Source organism: Apostichopus japonicus, chromosome 10 (assembly GCF_037975245.1).
Source record: "Apostichopus japonicus isolate 1M-3 chromosome 10, ASM3797524v1, whole genome shotgun sequence".
Lineage (NCBI taxonomy): Eukaryota > Metazoa > Echinodermata > Holothuroidea > Aspidochirotida > Stichopodidae > Apostichopus > Apostichopus japonicus.
Window position 1 is genome coordinate 4,523,293 of NC_092570.1, and position 21,291 is coordinate 4,544,583.

At 37.8% G+C, this 21,291-nt stretch overlaps 1 protein-coding gene across 4 annotated transcripts in view; it reads left to right on the forward strand.

Moving 5' to 3' along the window:
• LOC139975319 (cohesin subunit SA-1-like) overlaps positions 1-21,291 on the forward strand; it is a 26,643-nt gene continuing 5,352 nt past the window's right edge. For 3 of the 4 annotated variants that reach the window (XM_071983157.1, XM_071983159.1, XM_071983158.1), the window contains exons 1-23: positions 1-137; positions 1,787-1,854; positions 2,780-2,861; positions 4,262-4,369; positions 5,610-5,783; positions 6,733-6,937; positions 7,536-7,761; positions 8,355-8,478; positions 9,334-9,512; positions 10,490-10,706; positions 11,284-11,398; positions 12,052-12,155; positions 12,617-12,709; positions 13,483-13,632; positions 14,354-14,494; positions 15,002-15,072; positions 15,678-15,846; positions 16,355-16,604; positions 17,287-17,429; positions 18,760-18,861; positions 19,643-19,791; positions 20,081-20,212; positions 20,694-20,896. In XM_071983157.1, the coding sequence (XP_071839258.1) occupies positions 1,850-1,854; positions 2,780-2,861; positions 4,262-4,369; positions 5,610-5,783; positions 6,733-6,937; positions 7,536-7,761; positions 8,355-8,478; positions 9,334-9,512; positions 10,490-10,706; positions 11,284-11,398; positions 12,052-12,155; positions 12,617-12,709; positions 13,483-13,632; positions 14,354-14,494; positions 15,002-15,072; positions 15,678-15,846; positions 16,355-16,604; positions 17,287-17,429; positions 18,760-18,861; positions 19,643-19,791; positions 20,081-20,212; positions 20,694-20,896 (3,142 nt within the window). In that variant the 5' untranslated portion in view covers positions 1-137; positions 1,787-1,849. The remainder of the gene's footprint in view (positions 138-1,786; positions 1,855-2,779; positions 2,862-4,261; positions 4,370-5,609; positions 5,784-6,732; positions 6,938-7,535; positions 7,762-8,354; positions 8,479-9,333; positions 9,513-10,489; positions 10,707-11,283; positions 11,399-12,051; positions 12,156-12,616; positions 12,710-13,482; positions 13,633-14,353; positions 14,495-15,001; positions 15,073-15,677; positions 15,847-16,354; positions 16,605-17,286; positions 17,430-18,759; positions 18,862-19,642; positions 19,792-20,080; positions 20,213-20,693; positions 20,897-21,291) is intronic. The other variant, XM_071983160.1, reaches the window with a different exon arrangement.

Below are 21,291 nucleotides of genomic sequence, written 5' to 3' on the forward strand. Positions count from 1 at the left end.
ACAGCACAAACAAACAAAAAGAATTATCGAGGGCGCTAATACAGTTTTTAGGCACGCTAAAGTCGGAAATTTTGGTAGTTCTAAACATTCCCGCGAAAATTGTTTTTCTCAAATTTTCATGGTTTCCTTCTGAACTGGTAAGTATAACTGCCACATAAGAATGAGCAGTTTTCCATTCCCTGTTTTCGTTGTTCGTTTCCATCAAAGAGTTTGCTATAAACTTGTCCTAGGCGAATATACCTGACATTTCTTCAGAATCTAAGTGCACAGTATCGTACTTATCGCCGGGGCCTGTGTACAGCCTAGGCTTGACTATTCGTGTTGTTACCTATCGTAGCTTTTCCTAGCCTAGGCGTAGTACACAATCGTGGCGATAGTAACTTGCACTGTAGCATTAGGCAATGTTAGGTAAACCAGGGATGGTTCAGAGTTGGCCTAAGAATAGGCCTGGGCTAGTAAATTGAACTTAGCTGAACTTAGCATAATTACACATTTGGTTAGATAGGACTAACATTAAAATATGGGGTCATATGCTTTCACCAACTAAAACAAAATTCTTCAAAGGTAGTGTAATTGTAAAACAGCATTAAGCTAGACTAAAGCAGGTACTTTCAAAATGTCATCCTGGCAATTTTGTGACAGTCACCATTGCAAAATGAATAGGATATGCTAACAGTTGCTAAATTGTACCATTAACTTGACAAAAACTCAGTCTTAGTTATCTTCAGAAAATCACCCAGTAATATTACAAGTAATAACCTCAGTTGTGCAAAATTAGGGAGAATTGGTTGAATGGATATTTCCCACATTTAAAACAAAAATTAAAGTTTGTGTGTGTGTTTGCAAGCAGATAACCAGAAATCTCCACCCATAGTCACAGCCAATTTAATGGTTGAACAATGCATTGTTGTCATGAACAAAATTTCCTTGTCTGTTATGTATGTGGTATAAATCTCATCCTATATTAATTTTAATGTAAAGGCTAGCTCTGGTGGTAACTTCATGAAGACAATGTTCTTAAAACAGCTTATTCTGGTTGATACTTCAAGGGGACACAAAACCCAGCCATCATCTGGTGCTTATATGACAGAATTCTTTGTGAAGAAGAACTCTACCAAACAGCTGAGAAATATTTTGTTACGTTTGGTAGATATCCTGGTCTTGAAAGTCGTTTCCAATTTGTAAATCTGAGATGTCCTCATGCCACTGGAATCAGCATTTGGCAAAACTCCATTACAGAAATTAAACATTGTAATAAAGTAAAAACATAAAAATCTGAAGCATATGTGGTTCAAAGATTGTCATGTTTAGACTTGATCAAGTCTTCAAACTTGTGTTTTTAAGGAACACTAGATCTGTGATATCTCTCAAGGGGTATAGGATTTTTTTTGTAGCTGTTTGGCGAAGAAGTTCATGACAGTTACCTCTATCACATAGACCAATGATAATGGTTAGCTTTGCGTCTCTTTTTCTCTTATAAATTGACAAAACTTGAGTAAAATGATAGCCAGTTCATTAATTAACATCTGTTTTTATGAACATACCCCAAATTTGCATGATTTTCCAACCTTTCCAAATTCCACTTTTGAACCCCAATATTACAAGGTTTACATGACTATCAGGATGTTCTTGTTACATTACTTTCTTCAAATTTGGTGGAGATTTTTAAATGCGCCATCAGTCTAAACTGAATGATATGAAAGTTTCATATGTTACATCTGCTGAATTTTTTGTCTTCTATTTGTTAACCATGTATTGAATTGTTGCTGAATTTTTTTTCTCCCAGGTACCTAAACCAGTGTAAAGTATTGATTGTGAGAGACAATTTAAGGACCAAAACATTGCCAACATGCAGTAAGTAATTCTTGCTTTCTTAGTTTTGGTGTAGACCCATATAATAAATAATAATAATAAGACATGCATTTCCAAGTCATCTTTCTTGACCCATCTCATGTTAAATAGCACATCTATCCAAATAACGCTTAAGTCCTTTATGCAAATGACAGACACTACAAAACAAGACCAAAAATTGTGGAAATAAGTTTAAACTCAGAGATTTCTCTTAAATGATGAGTGATACATGCAAATGTTGGTTACTCATGTGTCTTTCTTAATTTATATAAAGTGACATATTTGGATGGTAACGAGACTTGTGTATTTTGTGCAAGTAATGCCTAATATCTGTTTATAGCTAAGCTGAAAATAACAGCAACAAATAATATATATTTAAATAAGGCAAATAAAAATAATCAACCCAGGTGACCAGAACCCAGCATTTTGAATTTAAATAAACCTGTTGCTATGAACCCTTGTAGAATCTGCATGGAAGTAACAAGAACCAAAGGCAATTTTTATTCTCTCTCTTCTCCCCGGTGACAGTTTGAAATTGTCTTTGTACTGTATGTAACAATATGTAAACCCGGAGTCAATTCTTTACTGTAATGACTGGTTACAGAGCTACTGATTGTAAAACAGACAGTCTGAGTTATACTCCTTTTTAGATTTACAATTGGAATCTAATGCCAGTGCAGTCTTTCGTTTTTTGTCTTTTCTCTATGGGCATTTGTTTCTTGAATGATAAGACAGTAACCCTGTGCAAGTAATCCTATCAATTGTGAACTTGAAGACTTTAGAACATCCATCCAAGGTGTAGAACCTAAAAGGAATTTATTAGTAGACAGTGTCTGAGGGATGATACATGCTTCTTTCTCTTTTCTTTTTATTCGAATTTACCTGCACCAATTATTATCGTCATTGTTTGATTTCTTCAATGCCTTAGAGCCGAGCAAACCGAGGAAGACCCAAACGTGGATGCAGCGAGTCGTAAGCGTCTGGCAAGCACAGACAGCAGTGTTATTCAGGTATATTATTTTTGCCTTTTTTTATATCCCTTATTTGTCTGAGTACTTCGTTTTGGGCTAAATTAACAATTTGCATACACAGTTGTGTCGTTCAGGTATCTCATTTTGTTAGCTCATACCAGCATGCTGGTGTGAGCTATTGTTACAGTGCAGCGTCTATCACTCTATCATTCTATCACTCTATCACTCTATCCGTCAACAATTGGTAAAACTGCTCCCACTCGCACAGTGTTTGATGGAATTTCATGAAACTTGGACACAAGGACCATTGGGTATAGGGCCATCAGAGATGGTCCAAAATTTGGGGTCAAAGGTCACCTGTGGGCCGTAATGGGCCATTTTGTGGAAATACGCAAAATGCTTCTTCTCCTACAGATTCCATGGTACAATGTTGAGGGTTTGTCACGATAGTACTATGGTAGTTTTACCTTCAGGGTGTTCATGAATTTGAGATCAAAGATCAACTAGGGGTCTTTTGTGGCCCGGGCCGCGGCCCTATATTTTCAAATTGCTCCTGTTTGTACAGTGTATGGCCAATTATAATGAAACTTAGTCACAATGTTCCTCGGGATGAGAGTTACGAGGGGTGTTCGGAAAATTGAGGTCAAAGGTCATTTAGGGGGTCATCGGGGGTCATTCTTTGTAATATTTTCAAATATCTCAATCTCCTCAAGATTTTGATGGATCATATTCAAAGTTGAACTGATGATTGTTGGATTGTGTATGAATAAGGTGATGCCTAAAAATTTTTGGTCAAAAGTTAATTAATTACAATTAATCCCCATTGTTTAAAAAAATCTGAGCCTTCACTTTTTGCCAAAGCTCCTTTAATTTGTCTCCCAGTTTCTGCAGTGTTTGTTTACATTTGTGGTTAAGCTCTGCAGAGGCTGTTAGTGGAATTAAAGCAGGACTGGGAGTTGTTATTAACTGTTGAACTGTAAGCATGAGAGCCCTATAGCCAATCAGCACTTGCCGATTCTTAGAAGTCTTTGAGCCTGAGGTATGTAGGCAGCTTGTGAAGTTATGTCTTGTAGGGAGTGCTTGTTATGTCTGCTAAGGTAGAGGGGGAGAAAGTTTAATAGGGTAGGTCAGTGGTATTGTTTGAGAGAGTGGGTAAAATAGGATTTAAAGGGGAAAATAGGAATTATAGCCAGTGGTGTGGCCAGGATTCTGCTAACGGAGGGGGGGGGGTATCCCTCATGGGCCCAAAATTGGTTTTGTGGGCCCTACATTTTTCAGCTCGAAAAGGTATGAGCTTCTGCACCATTGGTGCTCTAGTCTTTATTACCCCTTACCTCTGAGTTCCTCATTTTGGGCTAAATTAACAATTTGAGCAAAAAATAACTTTGGTGTTTTTTTTTCCACTTCTCTTTTACTTCTTCATCTTCCTGTTTCCTCAGCCTGCTAAACGAGGTAGGAGGAGAAAGAACAAGGAACTCGAGCATGAATTGGCTCAGGAACCGGTGACCTTGTTTGAGATCATTCGTCTCGGTCGAGTATCTGTTCAGGTAAGTTTGCAATCTTCCTTAATCCGATTTTAAATATCAGAAAATTCATCAAGATGAGAAAGTATCTTTGTTTTATGTTGGAACACTTGAAGTTGGGTGTCATAGTTTATCTGACGTACAATACCCTCGATTAAGATAAAAAAACCTCCTAATGTTGATTGTTTTGCATATAGGTCTTACCAGTAATGCAAAACATTGTCATGCCCATCACAGCTTTGCTTCGCAGACTTTTTGTCTGATGACCCACGTTGTGACTTCTTGAGGCTATTCATAACCTATAACTTTCTAAGGCCTAAAATCAACCAATATTTTAACTATACTGTGACTGATTTGTTTGCGATTGATTGCATATTGGTTGATCAGATGCCAGATTTAATTGCACACTTAACTGATTTGATTGTATATTGGCTGATTTGATTTTACATTGACTGATTTAATTGCAGTTGATAGCATATTATTGGCTGATTTGATTGCAAATTGGCTGATCTAATTGCAATTAATTGCACATTGGCAGATTTGATTGCAACATTGACCGATTTGGTTGCACATTTGACTGATTTGATTGCAGTTGATTGCACATGTGACCGATTTGATTGCAGTTGATTGCATATTGGCAGTTTTGATTGCAGCATTGACTGGTTTAGTTGTAGTTGATTGCACACACTCATTAACCAAAACTAAGGAAACAACCACTGTGTGACAGGGGAAAAAATTACTCTCAGAGTCCAACGAAAACATTGTTTCCCGATCATTTTGTTTTTGGGGAGTGGGAGAACCCACCCTTCCCCTGGTCACAACCGACCATAATAGCTTGGTATCTCATTTTGGACAGTCACATTGCAAAATATTTTTTTTAATAACCTGGAATCTCTCCTTATCCTTGTACCCGGTTGGGTCTGGTTTTTGTAAGCACTGTGCATTAACAATCTTCATACAACTCGTCAAAGAATATGAAATAATCAAATTGTTAAGGTCCCTTTTTCCAATGTCTAATATAGATACGAAAATTTGAGGTGGAAATATTTATCCATTGAGTTCTATTACTTGTAATGCTACTTTTTGAAAACTTTTTTTGCTTTTCCTTATAAATTAATGCACCTATTCCCGAAATTATCTCTGTGAGTTGGGCAGTCATTTTCTCTCTGTTTCTGACGATGCCTGCCCTATTTTGACAAACGTACGTTACTCTAATATCTTCTGCGATCTATTAATGTTCCCCATTTCTCGCTATCGTCTCCAGAGTGTCGTTGACGATTGGATCGAGTCCTACAAGGCGAATCGGGAAGAAGCCCTCATCAACCTGGTTAACTTCATCATCCATAGCTCGGGATGTAAGGGCACCGTTACCTTGGAGATGTACTCGCAGATGGAACATAGCGACATCATCAGGAAGATGACAGAGGAATTTGATGAGGTCTGAAACGAGAAACAATTAAAAATTACAAAAAGATTTAAAACTAAAAAACATAGCCTGTTTGCTGGTAACCAGAAGGACATTAAAGCAATCCTTTCTGTGTTTTCTCTAGCACTTGATCAAGCTAGGACCCTCCCTTCTAGATTTGGCCACAGAGTAAATAATAATATAAGAATTGTAAAGCGCTTTTATAGAGTTAAAAAAAAAAACTGCTCAGAAGCGCTGCAGGAGCAAAGTACCCAAAATGAACACAACAGTTATCAAACAAATGGATACGCATTCATGAATAAGAACGTCTTGAGTTCCTCAGGAAAGTTGACACATGCTGGATTGTTTTCAGATGTAAGGGGAGACTGTTCCAGAGCTGTGGAGCTGATCTAGCAAAGCAATGTTTCCCCATAGGTTAATTACAGCGGCTTTTAGTGGTCTATTCCATTCTAACCAGTTTGTCCTCTTCATGCAATTGGGCACATGAGTTATCACGTTGAATACAGAGATCTGAAATCTACAAACTTTTTTATTATTTATATTAATACTAGACTAGTACAGCTTAGTCTGACAATTCTGCATTTTTCAAAGTGGGATTTTGGTGAGTCTGCTCGTTTGCCGATGATTTATTTTTAAACGGATAAGAAGTTCCAAGATTTACAAGTAATGTAATATACATGGAGTTGCTTAAATTGCACGAAAGATTTTCAAAAACTGATTAAGTTGGCTCTTCCTGTTAATAAACAGAAAGGGGCAATGATCCTGGATAGGTGACAATAGATTTATAAAAAAAAATTAAATAGATTCTGTTTACATTGAGTTCTAGACCAATTTCCAGTAGATCCGTCACCATCAAGACAGTTTCGATAAGCGTTTTCTGTGACCAATTTGTATCGTCTTGAAAACAATTTGAAGTGTCTCGTCTAAATTCATCCATTGCGTCCATTCTCTTCTTCTTCAGGAGAGTGGAGACTATCCTCTCATCATGGCTGGTCCCATCTACAAGAAATTCCGTTCAAATTTCTGCGAGTTTGTGACTCTCCTCGTGAGGCAATGCCAGTACAGCATCCTGTACGATCAGTTCATGGTCGACAACCTCATCTCAATGTTGACGGGACTCAGCGATTCCCAGGTCAGGGCTTTTAGACATACCAGCACACTTGCAGGTCAGTACACAACAACAATTATCTCCGTCTGCAATAAATTTCCTTCTTTTGGCAGAGAAATACGCTTTGGCAGATGTTCTAAGGCCATCAAAAGTTCTAAGAGGGTTACGTCAAGTGATATCTCTGCCTAAGAGATAGAAAATATATATTTGGAAATACCAGAGCCATTGAGAAAGTCTAGAAATAAATTTGATAGCTTCATTCAACCTTAAGCAAATGTAGTATAGTCTGTACGGTGTGTTCTTCAACTGTTTAAGATTAATTTCTTTACTCACATGGCCATAAATCACCTCCCACCAGAAGGCCTCAGGGTAAACTAGTACAGTTCCTTGCAGCGATACCAATATTTTTTTCTCGTCAACCAGAAACTTGCAGTAGTATTAATATCTACTAAAATATATTTACTTCTCAAAAGCAGCATTTTGCTCCGATTCTATTTTATCAAACCTTCCGAGTATCAATTGAGATTGGAACTGGGTTAAAACCAATAACCTCTACAAGTTTTGTCATCAAAATGGACACTTTTTAGTGACATTTGTGAAATTTTGACCGATCGTATTCTGGATGAATGATGGTCTTTCTTCGGTCGTCCCTGCAGCAATGAAGCTGATGACCGCTCTGGTCAACGTAGCTCTGAACCTTAGCGTGAACTTGGACAACACTCAGCGCCAGCACGACGCAGAGAGAGCGAAACAGACCTCCAAGAGAGCCAGCGAAAGGATAGAGATGCTGCTGGCCAAGAGGCAGGAGATCCTGGAGAATACAGAGGAAGTACAACAGATGATGAATAACATCTTCAGAGGTATCTTCGTTCACAGATACAGGTGAGTAAGAGCAGTGTTTTGACTCTTCTATGTATGTGTAAACAGATCGAAAGAGAGATAAACGACCGATATTTCGTTTATGATGTTACGTTAAGGACAGTTTACGTAAGTCATTCGCCTCTTCTCGCTATACTATTGCACGTCCATCAACTGTTTATGAATGTGGTTCATGCTCTCTGAAATTGTGAGTGGTAGGACAAAATTTGACAATTCCACACCGTATCTTAGAGTTGGTATCTTAGACATGAATCTGTAAGTACTCCTGGCATAGTTTATGACAAAATGTCTCCCGACATCACATTTCTTTTACAGGTTACCAAACCATCTAAAATTGGTTGTTGCTGTGAACCAATTCCAGTTGTTAGGCAGTTCAGTTTACGATCTCCTCTCTATCCAAATGATCACCTAAGCTTTTATCCTATCATATCTTTTAGTGATCCATAGTTAAGGACAGGTCTCTTGTAACACCCTTTCTTTACAAAATTTTCAAGGTAAAAATATTCCCAAAACTTCATCTCACTGCTGCTGCTGTTGCTGTTTAATATACGCCATCCTTTGTTTTTATCTCGATCTCAATTTTCATCGTGATTTAGAGATACTCAGCCAGAGATCCGAGCAATCTGCATGGGAGAGATCGGTCTCTGGATGAAAAACTACAGCGAAATGTTCCTCAGCGACAGCTACTTGAAGTACGTTGGATGGACTCTTCATGACAAAGTAAGCCGACATTGATGCAATTCTCTGTACGTTGCCAGCCCTACTATATATTTATATTTAAACTTTGACTATGATCTAGTCTTTTGTGTATTTTTTTTAAACTATTTTACTATATACATAATTCTGAATTTGTTTTGGACTATGTGCGTTTAGAGCTTTTTAATTTTTTGTTTAATTTTTTTTATGATCGTTTAGTACGGGTGTTTTTTATATTGTTGCTTTAGGCTTTTACATTTTATGCTTTATTGGTTCTATATATTTAATATTTAGGTTTTTGTTACTATTTTTTTTTTTTAGTTTTACATTTGTAAAGCGCTTTGAGCAGCTTTTCTGATTATGCGCTATATAAATATAAAATATTATTATTACTATCATAGCTGAATCCCTTTGCATTAATGAGATAAACTTTGCTATTGGGGAAGTGTTATGCCTAGTCATTATATGCTTAATTAGTGGAATTTTGAAAATTATTTGATTTTGCTTTTAGCATTCTCCTTTTCCCACAATTTCCCTAAATAAACTATAATATTATTAGCATTAAGGAAGGACATTCACTATACTATTGGCCTAATAACATAACACATTTCAAAATATCACTGAACAGAATTTTTCTCATTCGAATTTTTTTTCCCTGCAATCCCTCTCTCATACTTCTCAAATTAATTTTCCCCAAATTTTTGTATGATTGTCTTTAATTGGTCATCGTTTAATGCTGTGAAAAATATTGAAAAACAAAATGGGTTTTGAAATATGAAAACTTCAAGATGTTGCTATTTTATTGTCCTTGAAAAGTTGTCAAACTCTGATTCTTTTAATCCAGTTTTTCTTTGCCCACTGTTTCACCGTTTCTCTCAGATGGGTGAGGTACGTTTGAAGTGTCTGGAGGACTTGGAGGGGTTGTACTGCACCCCTGAGCTGGTAGCCAAACTAGAGCTCTTCACCAACAGGTTTAAGGACCGTATTGTCTCCATGACCCTGGATAAAGAGACGGATGTGGCCGTCAGAGCCATCAAAGTTTGCACCCTGGTCCTCAAGTAAGATATCGCCCTCCTCTGGATAAAGATACAATGGAAAGAGATTTTGTAATAACAAAACCATTGATTATTGAAGCTGCATTAGGGATCATCTGAGAATAGGAAGGGCAAAACAATTGTGGAAATTGTTCACAAGCAGGAAAATATTATCTGTTGGGTAATATTAGTCAAAGTTAATAACACTATAGAAGTCCTTTCTTTGGTACCAAAACAGAAAGTAGTTTGATGAAATTTTGGCAATTGTTACAGTAACCCTAACCCTAATGCACCTTGTTGGTGGATTTTTTGGCAAAAGTAATCTTTGTCTGTTCAAAAAACAGAAGTTGCTTATGTAAGGGGAGGAAAAAGGAAAAAACAAACACAGTTAAGGTTATCTGAGGCTTAGGTTGGTAAATTTTATAAGATTTATTAGAATTGTTTGACAGCAAAAGGTCATCCATCTGTTGATGAATGTAAGAGATTTATGTTTGAACATATTCTAAAATATCTATCTATATAATTTCCCTGACTCATTAAATTCATACCACTGGTATTAAAATATTTTGTAAGATTTTGTTTCAAACTCCACTTTGCTTCCCTTAGAATCCTTTGTGAATAACACCCCTTTTATTATTTTGTCATTTTCGTACCCCTACATATTCTAAAATATCTATCTATATAATTTCCCTGACTCATTAAATTCATACCACTGGTATTAAAATATTTTGTAAGATTTTGTTTCAAACTCCACTTTGCTTCCCTTAGAATCCTTTGTGAATAACACCCCTTTTATTATTTTGTCATTTTTGTACCCCTAATCTACTCACTGATATACACCACTGGCAGTAATAATAATCCTAGCAATTTGCTCACATTTCCCTGTTTCCTTTCATTTTATTAAAAACGATCCTCTATGAAATAACACTCTTTGATTATTTCTGTATTTTTAAAATCATATACCCAACGCCTTTTTCTTTGCATCTCTGTCGTATCTTCAGGTTCAACGAAGACATCCTGACGGCAGAAGACTGCGAGAACGTCTACCAGCTGGTCTACGCGTCAAGTCGGGCCGTGGCCCAGGCCGCTGGGGACTTCTTAAACGAGCGGCTCTTCAAGAGGGAAGAGACGGAGGCCGACAAGATAAAGAGGACCAAAAGGAGGAGTCTAAACTCGCCTCTCATCCGAGATTTAGTCCAATTCTTCATCGAGAGCGAGGTAATACCAGAAAAAGATCCGTTCAGTTTTGAGTAGAAAACTTGAAATACATTATTTATTTATTTTTGACAATTTTTTTAACCCTTATAAAAAAGTCCTTCCTGTTATGTGTTACGGGTGGGTGTGTTTTCATTTGTTTGGCGTTCGATCAGCATTAACCACTCTGAATTTAACCTGATGGTGACACTTGGATGGAGCCCAACAAATTCTGAAAAGAAATTAGTACTAAAGCTTATGCTTACTGCATTAACAGTTTGTGAGAAACTAGCTTTAGAATCTGACCCTAACTCCCAGTATTTTTGAAGAGAGATAGAATGGTTTGTGATGAAATAATTCCACTTTTGTCCAGACTATGAACAATGTTATGTAAGACTCCTCTCTTGTGACGTTGTTCCCCAAAAACATCCAAACCATTGCGATTTCATGATGATGCAGGCACAGCAATATTTCTTCTTCTTTTTTCTCATTTGATTTTTATCTACTAATCTATTTCTTCATTCATTTGTTTGTTTGTTTGTTTTATTTGTTTTGTAATCACTCTCCGATTTGATTTGATAAATTTGTGGTTTCTCTTCAGTTACATGAACACGCCGCCTATTTGGTGGATGCTCTGTGGGACGTCAACGACATGGTCAAGGACTGGGACTGTATGACCGAGTTACTGCTGGAGGAACCGGGCAGAGGAGAAGAGGGTAAGATCAATCGATTCTAATCAATCAATCACTGCCGACAGATAGTACCGCTGCCGATTGAAACACTAAAACCAAACACGCCAGAAATGAAACGAAGAGTGAGGCATGAAAAGAAAGTAGAAAAGGCGGACATATTTTTGACTTCCCTTTGGACCCACTTCATCACTTGTCACTTTCAGGTCTGCCTGTGCAACATCATTTATTAATGAGGTCTTGAAGATTTGAAGCAATATATATTGTTGCTGATGAATCAGAATGGCATAAAACACTTGTTAAAATTTGTTTAGAAATTCATTTGAGGGAATCTGAAGCTAGAGATATATCTCCATCAGCTTTGCTAGTAAGATTGATAATTTGAATGCATATATGCTTTAAAGCCACCATTGTGTATTCAGTCTCGACAGTATAAGCAATCACAATGATGTACTCTTTTTGCCATCATTTTGGCCTATTCATAGAGACCCATAAACGAAAACCTCAAGCCAAAACAAAGGTGTCCTGTTGTTTTGCTAGTGTTTTGATCGAGATGAAACCATTAATCAAATGCAAAAACATTTGTAGAGTGAAGGATCAGTTAGTTCGTGTTTATGATGTTATGCTTAGTGGGGCTTTAATCTAATTTTATATTGCTGATGTGAATTCCTCTTCTGCAGCACTCGATGACCGTCAGGAGACTGCCTTGATAGAGATTATGGTCAGCGCGGTCAGACAAGCGGCCAAAGGTCACCCTCCGGTCGGTAGAGGTCACAGCAAGAGGGTAGGGCTACACAAACCTTTCAAATTGAAACTCAAATCGGCTCTAGTTTATGTATTTTCCTTTCCCTCTAGAAAATCCTTCTGTGTTTCAAAGGTTTATCTTCCGTCCCTTGGGCTCTCACCAAAATTTTGATGGTATTGGGGAGCAATTTTCATTTGAGTGGTGGGACAGAAGCTTGTGCACATTAATGAGAAGACCAAAGGTCAAAGTTCATGAGGTTTTCGCAGTCAAACATTTCAAACAGTAAGTTAGATTGTAGATGGATACGCCTTTGACCAACTATTGATTGTTTTTTAAAGTTATGGTGTACTCCGGTACTCCCTATGGTTGTGACATTAGCCTGCCCCAGGATTAACCCTCTCAAATTTTCTGTCACACTTGGTAGATCAATTCCAGTTATGTCTCTCTTGCACTGTGTAGGTTTTTGATAAGACTATATATTTGATGGTATCTATTTTCAGTTGCTGACCAGTAAAGAGAAAAAACAAGTGGTCGATGACCGGGTCAGGTTGACCGAACATTTCGTGGTTAAGATTCCAGAGCTATTGAGCAAGGTAAGAGTGCTCTTTGAGACAACGGTGGAACTGGAAGAGAGTTGTTGGAACTGCCAAACAAATCCTAGCTTTGAAATCAGTTCAAACTCCTCGATAATTTGATATGTATCATCGATATATTAATCAGGGATGTACCCCGATTAATGCATCCCTTGGGTTTGCTTTTGTCAGTTAACAGCATCTGCCGTATTTAACAGTATAAACTTCTCTCGTCAATCTGAACTAACCTCAAGTAAAAAATTTAAATCGCTAGTTTTCTATCTGATAATGTCACAGCAGATTGGGTTTGAAACCTTGATAACTATTTGTTATTTTTCAAAAGAAACAAGCATAAACACTTTCTTTTATATTGTGCCATTTGTTGATAGCAATTCACCAAACTTAGGTGCCTTATCATGAAATCATTTTTATGACTGAGGTTATATTCATTTGTGGACTGTTAAGGCCCAGCAACTAATTTTTATCTTTTTAGGGAAAAGATTATTATCATGTAGACTTGATAAAATAGACACAATACTCTAAAGTTCTCCAGTCTGTTGGGAAGTAGAATATGGTTTGAAAAAATAAAACCAGCTGCTGAAGTTGGTCAAAAATCCACTAATCTGCACTTTTTTTTGCATTTTGCGCTTTATAAATTCCTATTATTATTTTTTATTATTATTATTAATCTGGCCCTACTGGATGGCCATACCTGGTAGCTTCCTAAAAGAGTTTTCATTTTGTACTAATTTTTTTGTTAGGATATCAAACCTTTGAATTATGTTCGATTTCAGTATAATACAGATTACGAGAAAGTTGCCAACCTCCTGGAGATTCCACAGCATTTCCACGTGGAGGTCTACACCACCAGCCGATTGGAGAAACATCTCGACGCACTCCTGCTACAGATGAGGGATATTGTGGAGAAACACACAGAAACAGAGGTAAGGAGGCTTTAAAATATATGGGCAGTGGCTTAGGGTGGTAGTTTTCAAACTCGATTCATAAACTGCTCCCCTTTCCTTTTCAGCTTAGTAACGCAAGGAACGCCTTACCTCGTAGAGGAATTACTTTATACTTTCTCTCACACCAGAAAATGTAAAAGTAATTTCTTTGAAAGATAAATTGTTCCTTCATAAGAAGCCCCTCCCCATCACCTACTCTCTCTCCCACCTACCCTCTCCCTCACCTACCCTCTCCCTCACCCACCCTCTCTCTCACCTACCCTCTACCCCACCCCACCTATCCTCTCCCTCACCTACCCTCTCTCGCACGTACCCTCTTCCACACGTACCCTCTCCCTCACCTTCCCTCTCCCCCACCTACCCTCTCCCCGACATACCTAATCTCCCTCACCCATCCTCTACCTCATCTACTCTCTACCTACCCTCTACCCCACCTACCCACCCCTACCCACCATCTCCCTCACCTACCCTCTCCCCCACGTACCTTCTCCCTCACCTTTCCCCGTTCATCACCTACCCTCTCCCCACCTACCTTCTCCCTCACCTACCCTCTTCATCACCTTGTACGTTACATCATTTAAAACAACCAAAATTGTCTAGCAAATCTGTGACATATGTTGTACATAGAAGATGTTGCCTTCACTTTACTTCACTACCATTTATGTGACATTGACTATCAACTCTCCCCCCCCCCCCCCAGGTATTGGATGCTTGTGCAAAGACCTACGAGTGTCTGATGGGGAACCAATACAGTACCACACCGAGAACAGAAGTGGCCCGGAATACACTCATCGACAACCTCTGTGAGAAACTCAAAAGGAGCTGCGCGTTCTTCCAACATGTGAGGAATGCTTCTTTCTTGAATGCTGAATGTTTCTTAAATGTTTCCAAAGTGAAATACGTTTCATAACTTATCTTCTACTGTCATGTCTTTGTTGCAATTCCTTTGAATCAAAATTTTGTTGATGTTAACCAAACATAGGAAAGATGTTCCAAGTAGCTGTTTGTGGCCGTATTGTAAACTCCTCAATCATGCAGATAACCCTGAGCACAAAATGTGTTGCATACTTCCACAAATGTTACAACAGACGTTTGGTATGCACCAACATTCTGCCTGGACTATCTAAAACACTTTGCCTAGCATATGTTACATATACTTGAGTGGAGGGGCTGTAAAAAAAAAGAAATATTTTTGCAAGGTAAAAATTGGTTTAACCAAGAGAAATATATTTTGTGAATAAACATTGTTTGAAAAAAGATCCTCGCTGGACTAAACCATTCAAACTCCCCCAAACATTTGTTTTTAGAATCACATTTGATTTGATGTCTTTCATTATTGTTTTGTTAGAGTGGGAACCCAACGGAAGAAGAAGTCTACGCCCTATCGTCAAGCATGAAGAGGATTGTAGCATTTTACAGGTGAGTGTTTTGACAATGAAAAACATCAGGTGCGGAGTGGATGGTGGAACTTCTATATTGATAAGTGAATATTCATCAATTGGTCCTCAATGAAAGCAGTAGTAATAGAACATAAAGTCACCTTATCTACGGGTGGAGAAAGATGATACAGCTGGTTGGGTTGGTACATATTGAATGCTACATGCAAGGGATTAATATCCATTGGCAATGCCCCTTGTTAAGTAATTATAATTCGCTTAGTTTTGATCTGTAATCACTATCTCTAATTAGTTGGCTTAGTTTTGATCTGTAATCACTGTCTCTAACTAGTTCGCTTAGTTTTGATCTGTAATCACTGTCTCTAACTTAAGTAAAAATCCTGTATTTTTTGGGGAGTCTTTATGGGTGGACGGGAAACGAGAGGGGGAGGGAGGAGGAGGAGGGTGGTAGAAAAGAGAAAGATGTGTGTCTTTATTATTTTTAAATGATCCGGATTTCAGATCACTGTAAATGGCTTTGTCATTATTTCCTCCTCTTGGGATGCAGGAGGAGAGGTAGGCCCGAGATAAAGAGTCGAGTCTTTAATAATTTACGAACCATTCAGGTCTTGATTTAATTCCTTTCAGCTGCCACGACATGACCGCCTGGGAGATCTGGGGGTTATTATTTGCTTTGGTCAAGAGGACAGGAGAGAGAGGGGTGCTGCCGGACGTTATCTTTGGCCACGCCATAGCCTGCTGTCACTATGCAAACATGTGGATGTTGACAAGGCTAGACGAGACTGAACCTGATCAGGTAAAAAAGCAATCAAGATTTTGTAGGATCTCATTCCAGAATGATTATTATGTCTCACAAGGTACAAAATCGACTAGATTTTCCAACTATTCGTTTCAACAGATATGATTAAAAACAATAAATGAGGAAAACAAGCATGCTTTATTGGCAATTATTATGATTATTTACCAGATTTATATAGCCCTCTTTTCATGCTTAAGCATGTTCAAGACACTTTACAATGACAACAAAATGACAAAACCCTTAAAATATGAATATGAAAATAAAATGGACACAGCTTAAAAATTAATATGAATATAAAAATATATATATATATATATATATATATATATATATATACTAAGGATTAATTTAAAAAAAAATGCAAGTATCAACAAACCAAATTTGATGAAGTTATCTTTAAATGTTTTAGAAATTTCCTTCTTTTCATTCCATTAGTCAGTCCTAGGGAATGAAATAAACATTTTTTTTTCTTTTTCCTTTTCCCCAATGACTCTTCCTCCCACAGAACGAGATGGGCAAACTGCATCACTTTGTGGGCGAGCTGATCAGGACCTGCTCCACCTTACTCCTGGACAGCAGTAACATCATCCGAGAGGAATCTTTCACCACCATCTGCGATCTGCTCGTCGCCTTCAGTCCCCAGTTAAACAAGAAACCCCCTCTCGCCGGCCTGATTGTGGACCCGAGCGAGAACCTCCAGGGGATGCTGGCAGATTTCATTCAGGAGCACGTCTTCATCGAAGATGACGACGAAGGTAACGCCAAACCTACCGGTTTCAACCGGTTTCTCTATGAATTGACCGTCCTCGTGTTGATTTATTGTAATCGAGATCTTCTCTAGTCCTAGCTGTTTCTTGCCAACTTTTGGTTTTGATGATAATCGTAACCTTTACATTCATGATGTGTGTGTGTATGCATTTGTGTGTGCGTTTGTGAGAGCGTTTGTGACGCCCAGCTTGTAAACACGATATCTCAAGAAGGGAATCATGGGCAGACCTCATATTTGCCTTCTGTTCTTGGTGGAGGGCAAAGGTCATTAGGGGTCATCAGAGGTCAAATCTTGAAACCCTTGTAAACATGTACACCCTCACTATACATTTCGTCAGATTCATGAAATAACTGCTCATGTTACATCATCGAAACCACAATGCATTTTGGCATTCTGGTTTTCTGGTATCTGTCATCACTTTACAGGTATTTTGGTACTATGTTTGGTTTCCCAATAAATGTGACCTGTTCTTGCAAGGAACCTAAGATTTTGGCGACATATATCTTAACTACAAACTCCCTCCTCCCATGGTTATATTTAATAAAATAAAATAAATGCATAAAAATTTACAAAAAATTAATAAAATACAATAAAATTTAAAAATTTTTAAAAAAATTAATTATTTTCTTTTCTTCAATTAAACACTTATTTCCTTTCATCATAATCAGAGGATGAAGAGGATGCAGATGACTCTCACAAGATTGAAATTCTCCACAAGAGGAGGAACCTCCTCGCTTCTTTCTGCAAACTCATCGTCTTCAACATCATCGAGATGAAGAACGCCTCCGGAATCTTCAAACATTACATGAAGGTAATCGATCAAATTTATGCATTCAAAACTTTCAGATATTTTTCTTTGATAAGAATCTAAAACATATGATTTCTTTATTGCTTTCAATATTACTATAAGGAACCACAGTAATATGCTTCAGTTTTGACAGTTTTTGGTTTCGCTGATAATCGTAAACTATGCATTCATGATGGCGTATGTGTGTATGTAAGTGTGTTTGTGACTGTGTTTGTGATGTCCAGCTTGTAAACACGATATCTCAAGAAGTGAAGGTCAGACCAATTTCATACTTGGTGTGTAGAAGTACCACATTGTGTACAAGAAGCATATCGTTTTTGGTGGAGGTCAAAGGTCATTTGGGGTCACCAGGGGTCAAACACCCTCACTAAACATTACGTCAGATGCATGAAGAAAACTGCTCATGTTACATCATCGAAACCACAATGCATTTTGCATTCTGGTTGTGGATTGCATTTATAAGAAGGGTGCTGTGGGAGGATTGTAACTCTAGGAGCAGGAGAGAAACGGAAACAGGATTGACTAGTGTTTGAGGGTGTGGAAAGTGTTTGCAGTTTTCATCCTGCGTAAGTTTTGCTTTGGTAAGAGCTCGTCTGGACAGATGTCATTGTGAGTGTTCCCAAGACTCAGAGGTTGATTCTCTCATATGTTCACTGTTGAGTTGAAACGTCTGCCAAAGTTATTGACCGAAAAAGTGATGGTTGTCCGGCAAGAAGACGTAGGGATATAATGTCCAGAGGATGGAAAAGAGTGTATTACAAGGGCTGTAATGATTAATATTGGAGTGTAATTATATGTGTAATTATAATTTATAATCAAGACTTTCAACGTTAGATCTCGTCAGGCTGTTTCTTCTGTTCCGACTGTACTCTCTTGCCATTGTCATGAGCTTTGTATATTGTTTTACTGCATGTTTTAAAATGTCTTATGTTTTCATATTCTTACAATTGTTTGATACTGTATGTTTTAGGTTTTCATATTTGTGTTTGTATCTTATATCCTGTTTTATACGAGCATGCAATTACCCTCATGGTTTAATAAAATTGATCTAATCTAATCTAAAAAAAGTAAACTTGCGTTAATATCGATACCAGATTTCAAAAATGCCTCCAGTTCAATTACAGATTAACGAGGGCGATTTGAATATGAGTGCAGACAGCAGTGATAGAATGGTAGTGTGGACCTCACCATAGATCTGGCTCACACACTGTACTCCCCCCTGTAACCCGATCAAAGGGGTTTGTTGAATTTATAACCATGAATGTTTCAACCCTAACTGCAGGGCCATTTAACCTTTTCTCCTCTCCATTTTTCCCCCATCCTTTCTGTTCAGTTTTACAATGACTACGGTGACATTATTAAGACCACGTTGGCCAAGTCTAGAGAGATCAATAAGATCAGCTGTGCCAGGACATTAGGCCTCAGTCTTACCCAGGTAAGTAGAAATATTCTCACAAAGTCACTAGTCGTGTTTGGTCAATAAAGTTACAATAAACCATATTGTAATTAGATTCACTCAAGTGATTAATGCCCTCACTCCAATGCGAAGAATTCCTAATTTTGACAAACTTTACAACGTTAGTGTTGATTGGGAAGCTGAATTTCCTTGAAATACGTGCTCCATTCTAGGTCGTATCAAAAGAGATTTTGTTTGTGCACCGCATTTGCAACACAGCAATGAAATGGCTATAGAGGGATCTCTTGTCAACTAAGGTGCTGGATAGTTCAGTTGGTAGAATAAAGGAACTGTTATTCTGAGGTCAATAGGTCAAATTGCTTTGATCAGTTGGTTGTTAATTTAACCACTAAATGGTTAAAGTGATGTTAGTCCCAATTCTTATATGTAAATCTGTCGAGGATAAGACACTTCTGGTATTGAAGTGCCAGATGTCTGGTTAATTGGTGAACCTTCCTCTCTCTGTCAAGAGGTTGCACATCTTTGGTAACATAATTTGAAGCAAATTCTAGTGATGATTCTGCAGGTTCAACCAATCCTAAAATGAGATTGAAAATTTGATTGAAAAGAAGAAAAAAACACAAATCAACTTTTAGTTATCAATAGGTTCATTTTAGTAACACAGTGTTGTTATGCAGTTTGTAATGGAACCAATGGACATTTGTAGCCCAACATCAGGGAGGGGGAGGAGAATTTCAAACCCCCCCTCACCCCCTGGGTATCTTTTTTTTTAACTTTATTTCATCCCTATCCACCCAAGCTTTACAAAGAAATGAAAAATGACGAAGGTTTCGACGAGAGCCGGACAGCCGCTCAACTAAACGCCATCAAAGAACTCGGACGCAGGTTCTCCTTGACCTTTGGCCTCGACCAGCTTAAAACCAGAGATGCAGTCGCAGCACTTCACAGGTAATGAAAGATTTATGGATAAGAATTGGCAAGATGGCTTAAAAGTGGTAACAAATTTGACAAATGTCTCTTTAATGTTTTAGGGACTAGGATCCAACAGCATTGAATCATTTTCACAACGAAAAATGCATCACAAACATGATATTCCAATTGCATACTCGTAGACTCGTTAGCAGTAATGAATTAAAGTTTATTGTTTAACCAGCTAATGACAATGTATCTCTGTTTGTCCATCTATGATATCCTAACTGCAACTTGTATTTGTGTTTTGTTCCCCCCCCCCCCGCAGGGAAGGTATCCAGTTCAGTTTAACGCCTATTGAAGACCCAGCCAACCCTGGGGGTCCTCCTCCAAACCTGGGCTACCTCGAAATATTGACTGAATTTAGTAGCAAGCTTCTTAAATTGGATAAAAAGACTGTGTAAGTAAATGTTCTATTTTTCACGTTCATAGTAAATGTTTATTGTATCCAGAGAGTTGCAACGGATTGGTTCACACCTTGAAGAAGTTTGTTTTTCTTAAAATCGGATACCAAAACCTTTCATAGACCTAAATTACAACCAAAAGAGATCCATAGAGGGTGAGCTCTTGTTTAATGTTGCCTCACCCGTTTGCTCCATATTAAAAGGTTTTTTGTTTACGAAATCATGCATATTACTTAATTGAATACATAAATAATAAGTTGCATCATTAAGGGTTTGGACTTGATGGGGAAGTAAATTTGAATGCAGGATACTTAAGCTAAGAACCTCTCTACAGACAAAAATCCATTTGCTAATTTGTAATTCCAAATTTCTAATATAAGTCTCCAAACTTTCCGTTGTTGATTAGCTTACAGTATTCCTTCGCCACCAAAATGGCAGACACCATTCGAAAGCTTCTTGCTTTGTTTTATACTTTAGCCTCCAGTATCTGGACAAGTCCACGGATAGCATGCTGGATAACGAGGGCGAGGCTTGGAGTCCTCTCTTGACCTACCGAAGCAGCCTGCTCCAGGGTGATACCTTGTCCGAGAGGTCCATGCCGATATCGGAGGCGTCCAAGGATAGCCGCAAGACCAGGAAGAAGAGGGGCGGTCTCAAGAGAAAGTTTGCCATGCAAGGAGGTGGGACGATCAATAGGGTTTCATTTCTATCAAATACAGTTTTATTGTTTTCTTTCTTGCAAATCTGTAACAAAGCTCTATGCCATCGTTTTGTCTTTTCTTTCACATAATTTTAAGTTTTCTACATTTTTATCGTAAAAATAATAAGTTTGTAAAATTAAAGCGATGTGCTTATTTCATCTCAAATGTGTCTCATTGAATTTTCATTTTAAATCTTTGACACAAACAAATTGATAGTTACAGAGTGACCATTAGCAAAAGTTTGCATTTTTCTCTTTTTGTTTTTTAAAATATAAAGACCATATATTAAAGTGCTGTTATCATGAAATAAAACATGCTCAAGAGCACTGTACAAAAGAACCAATACCTGGAATATAAAATTACCAAACTTTAGA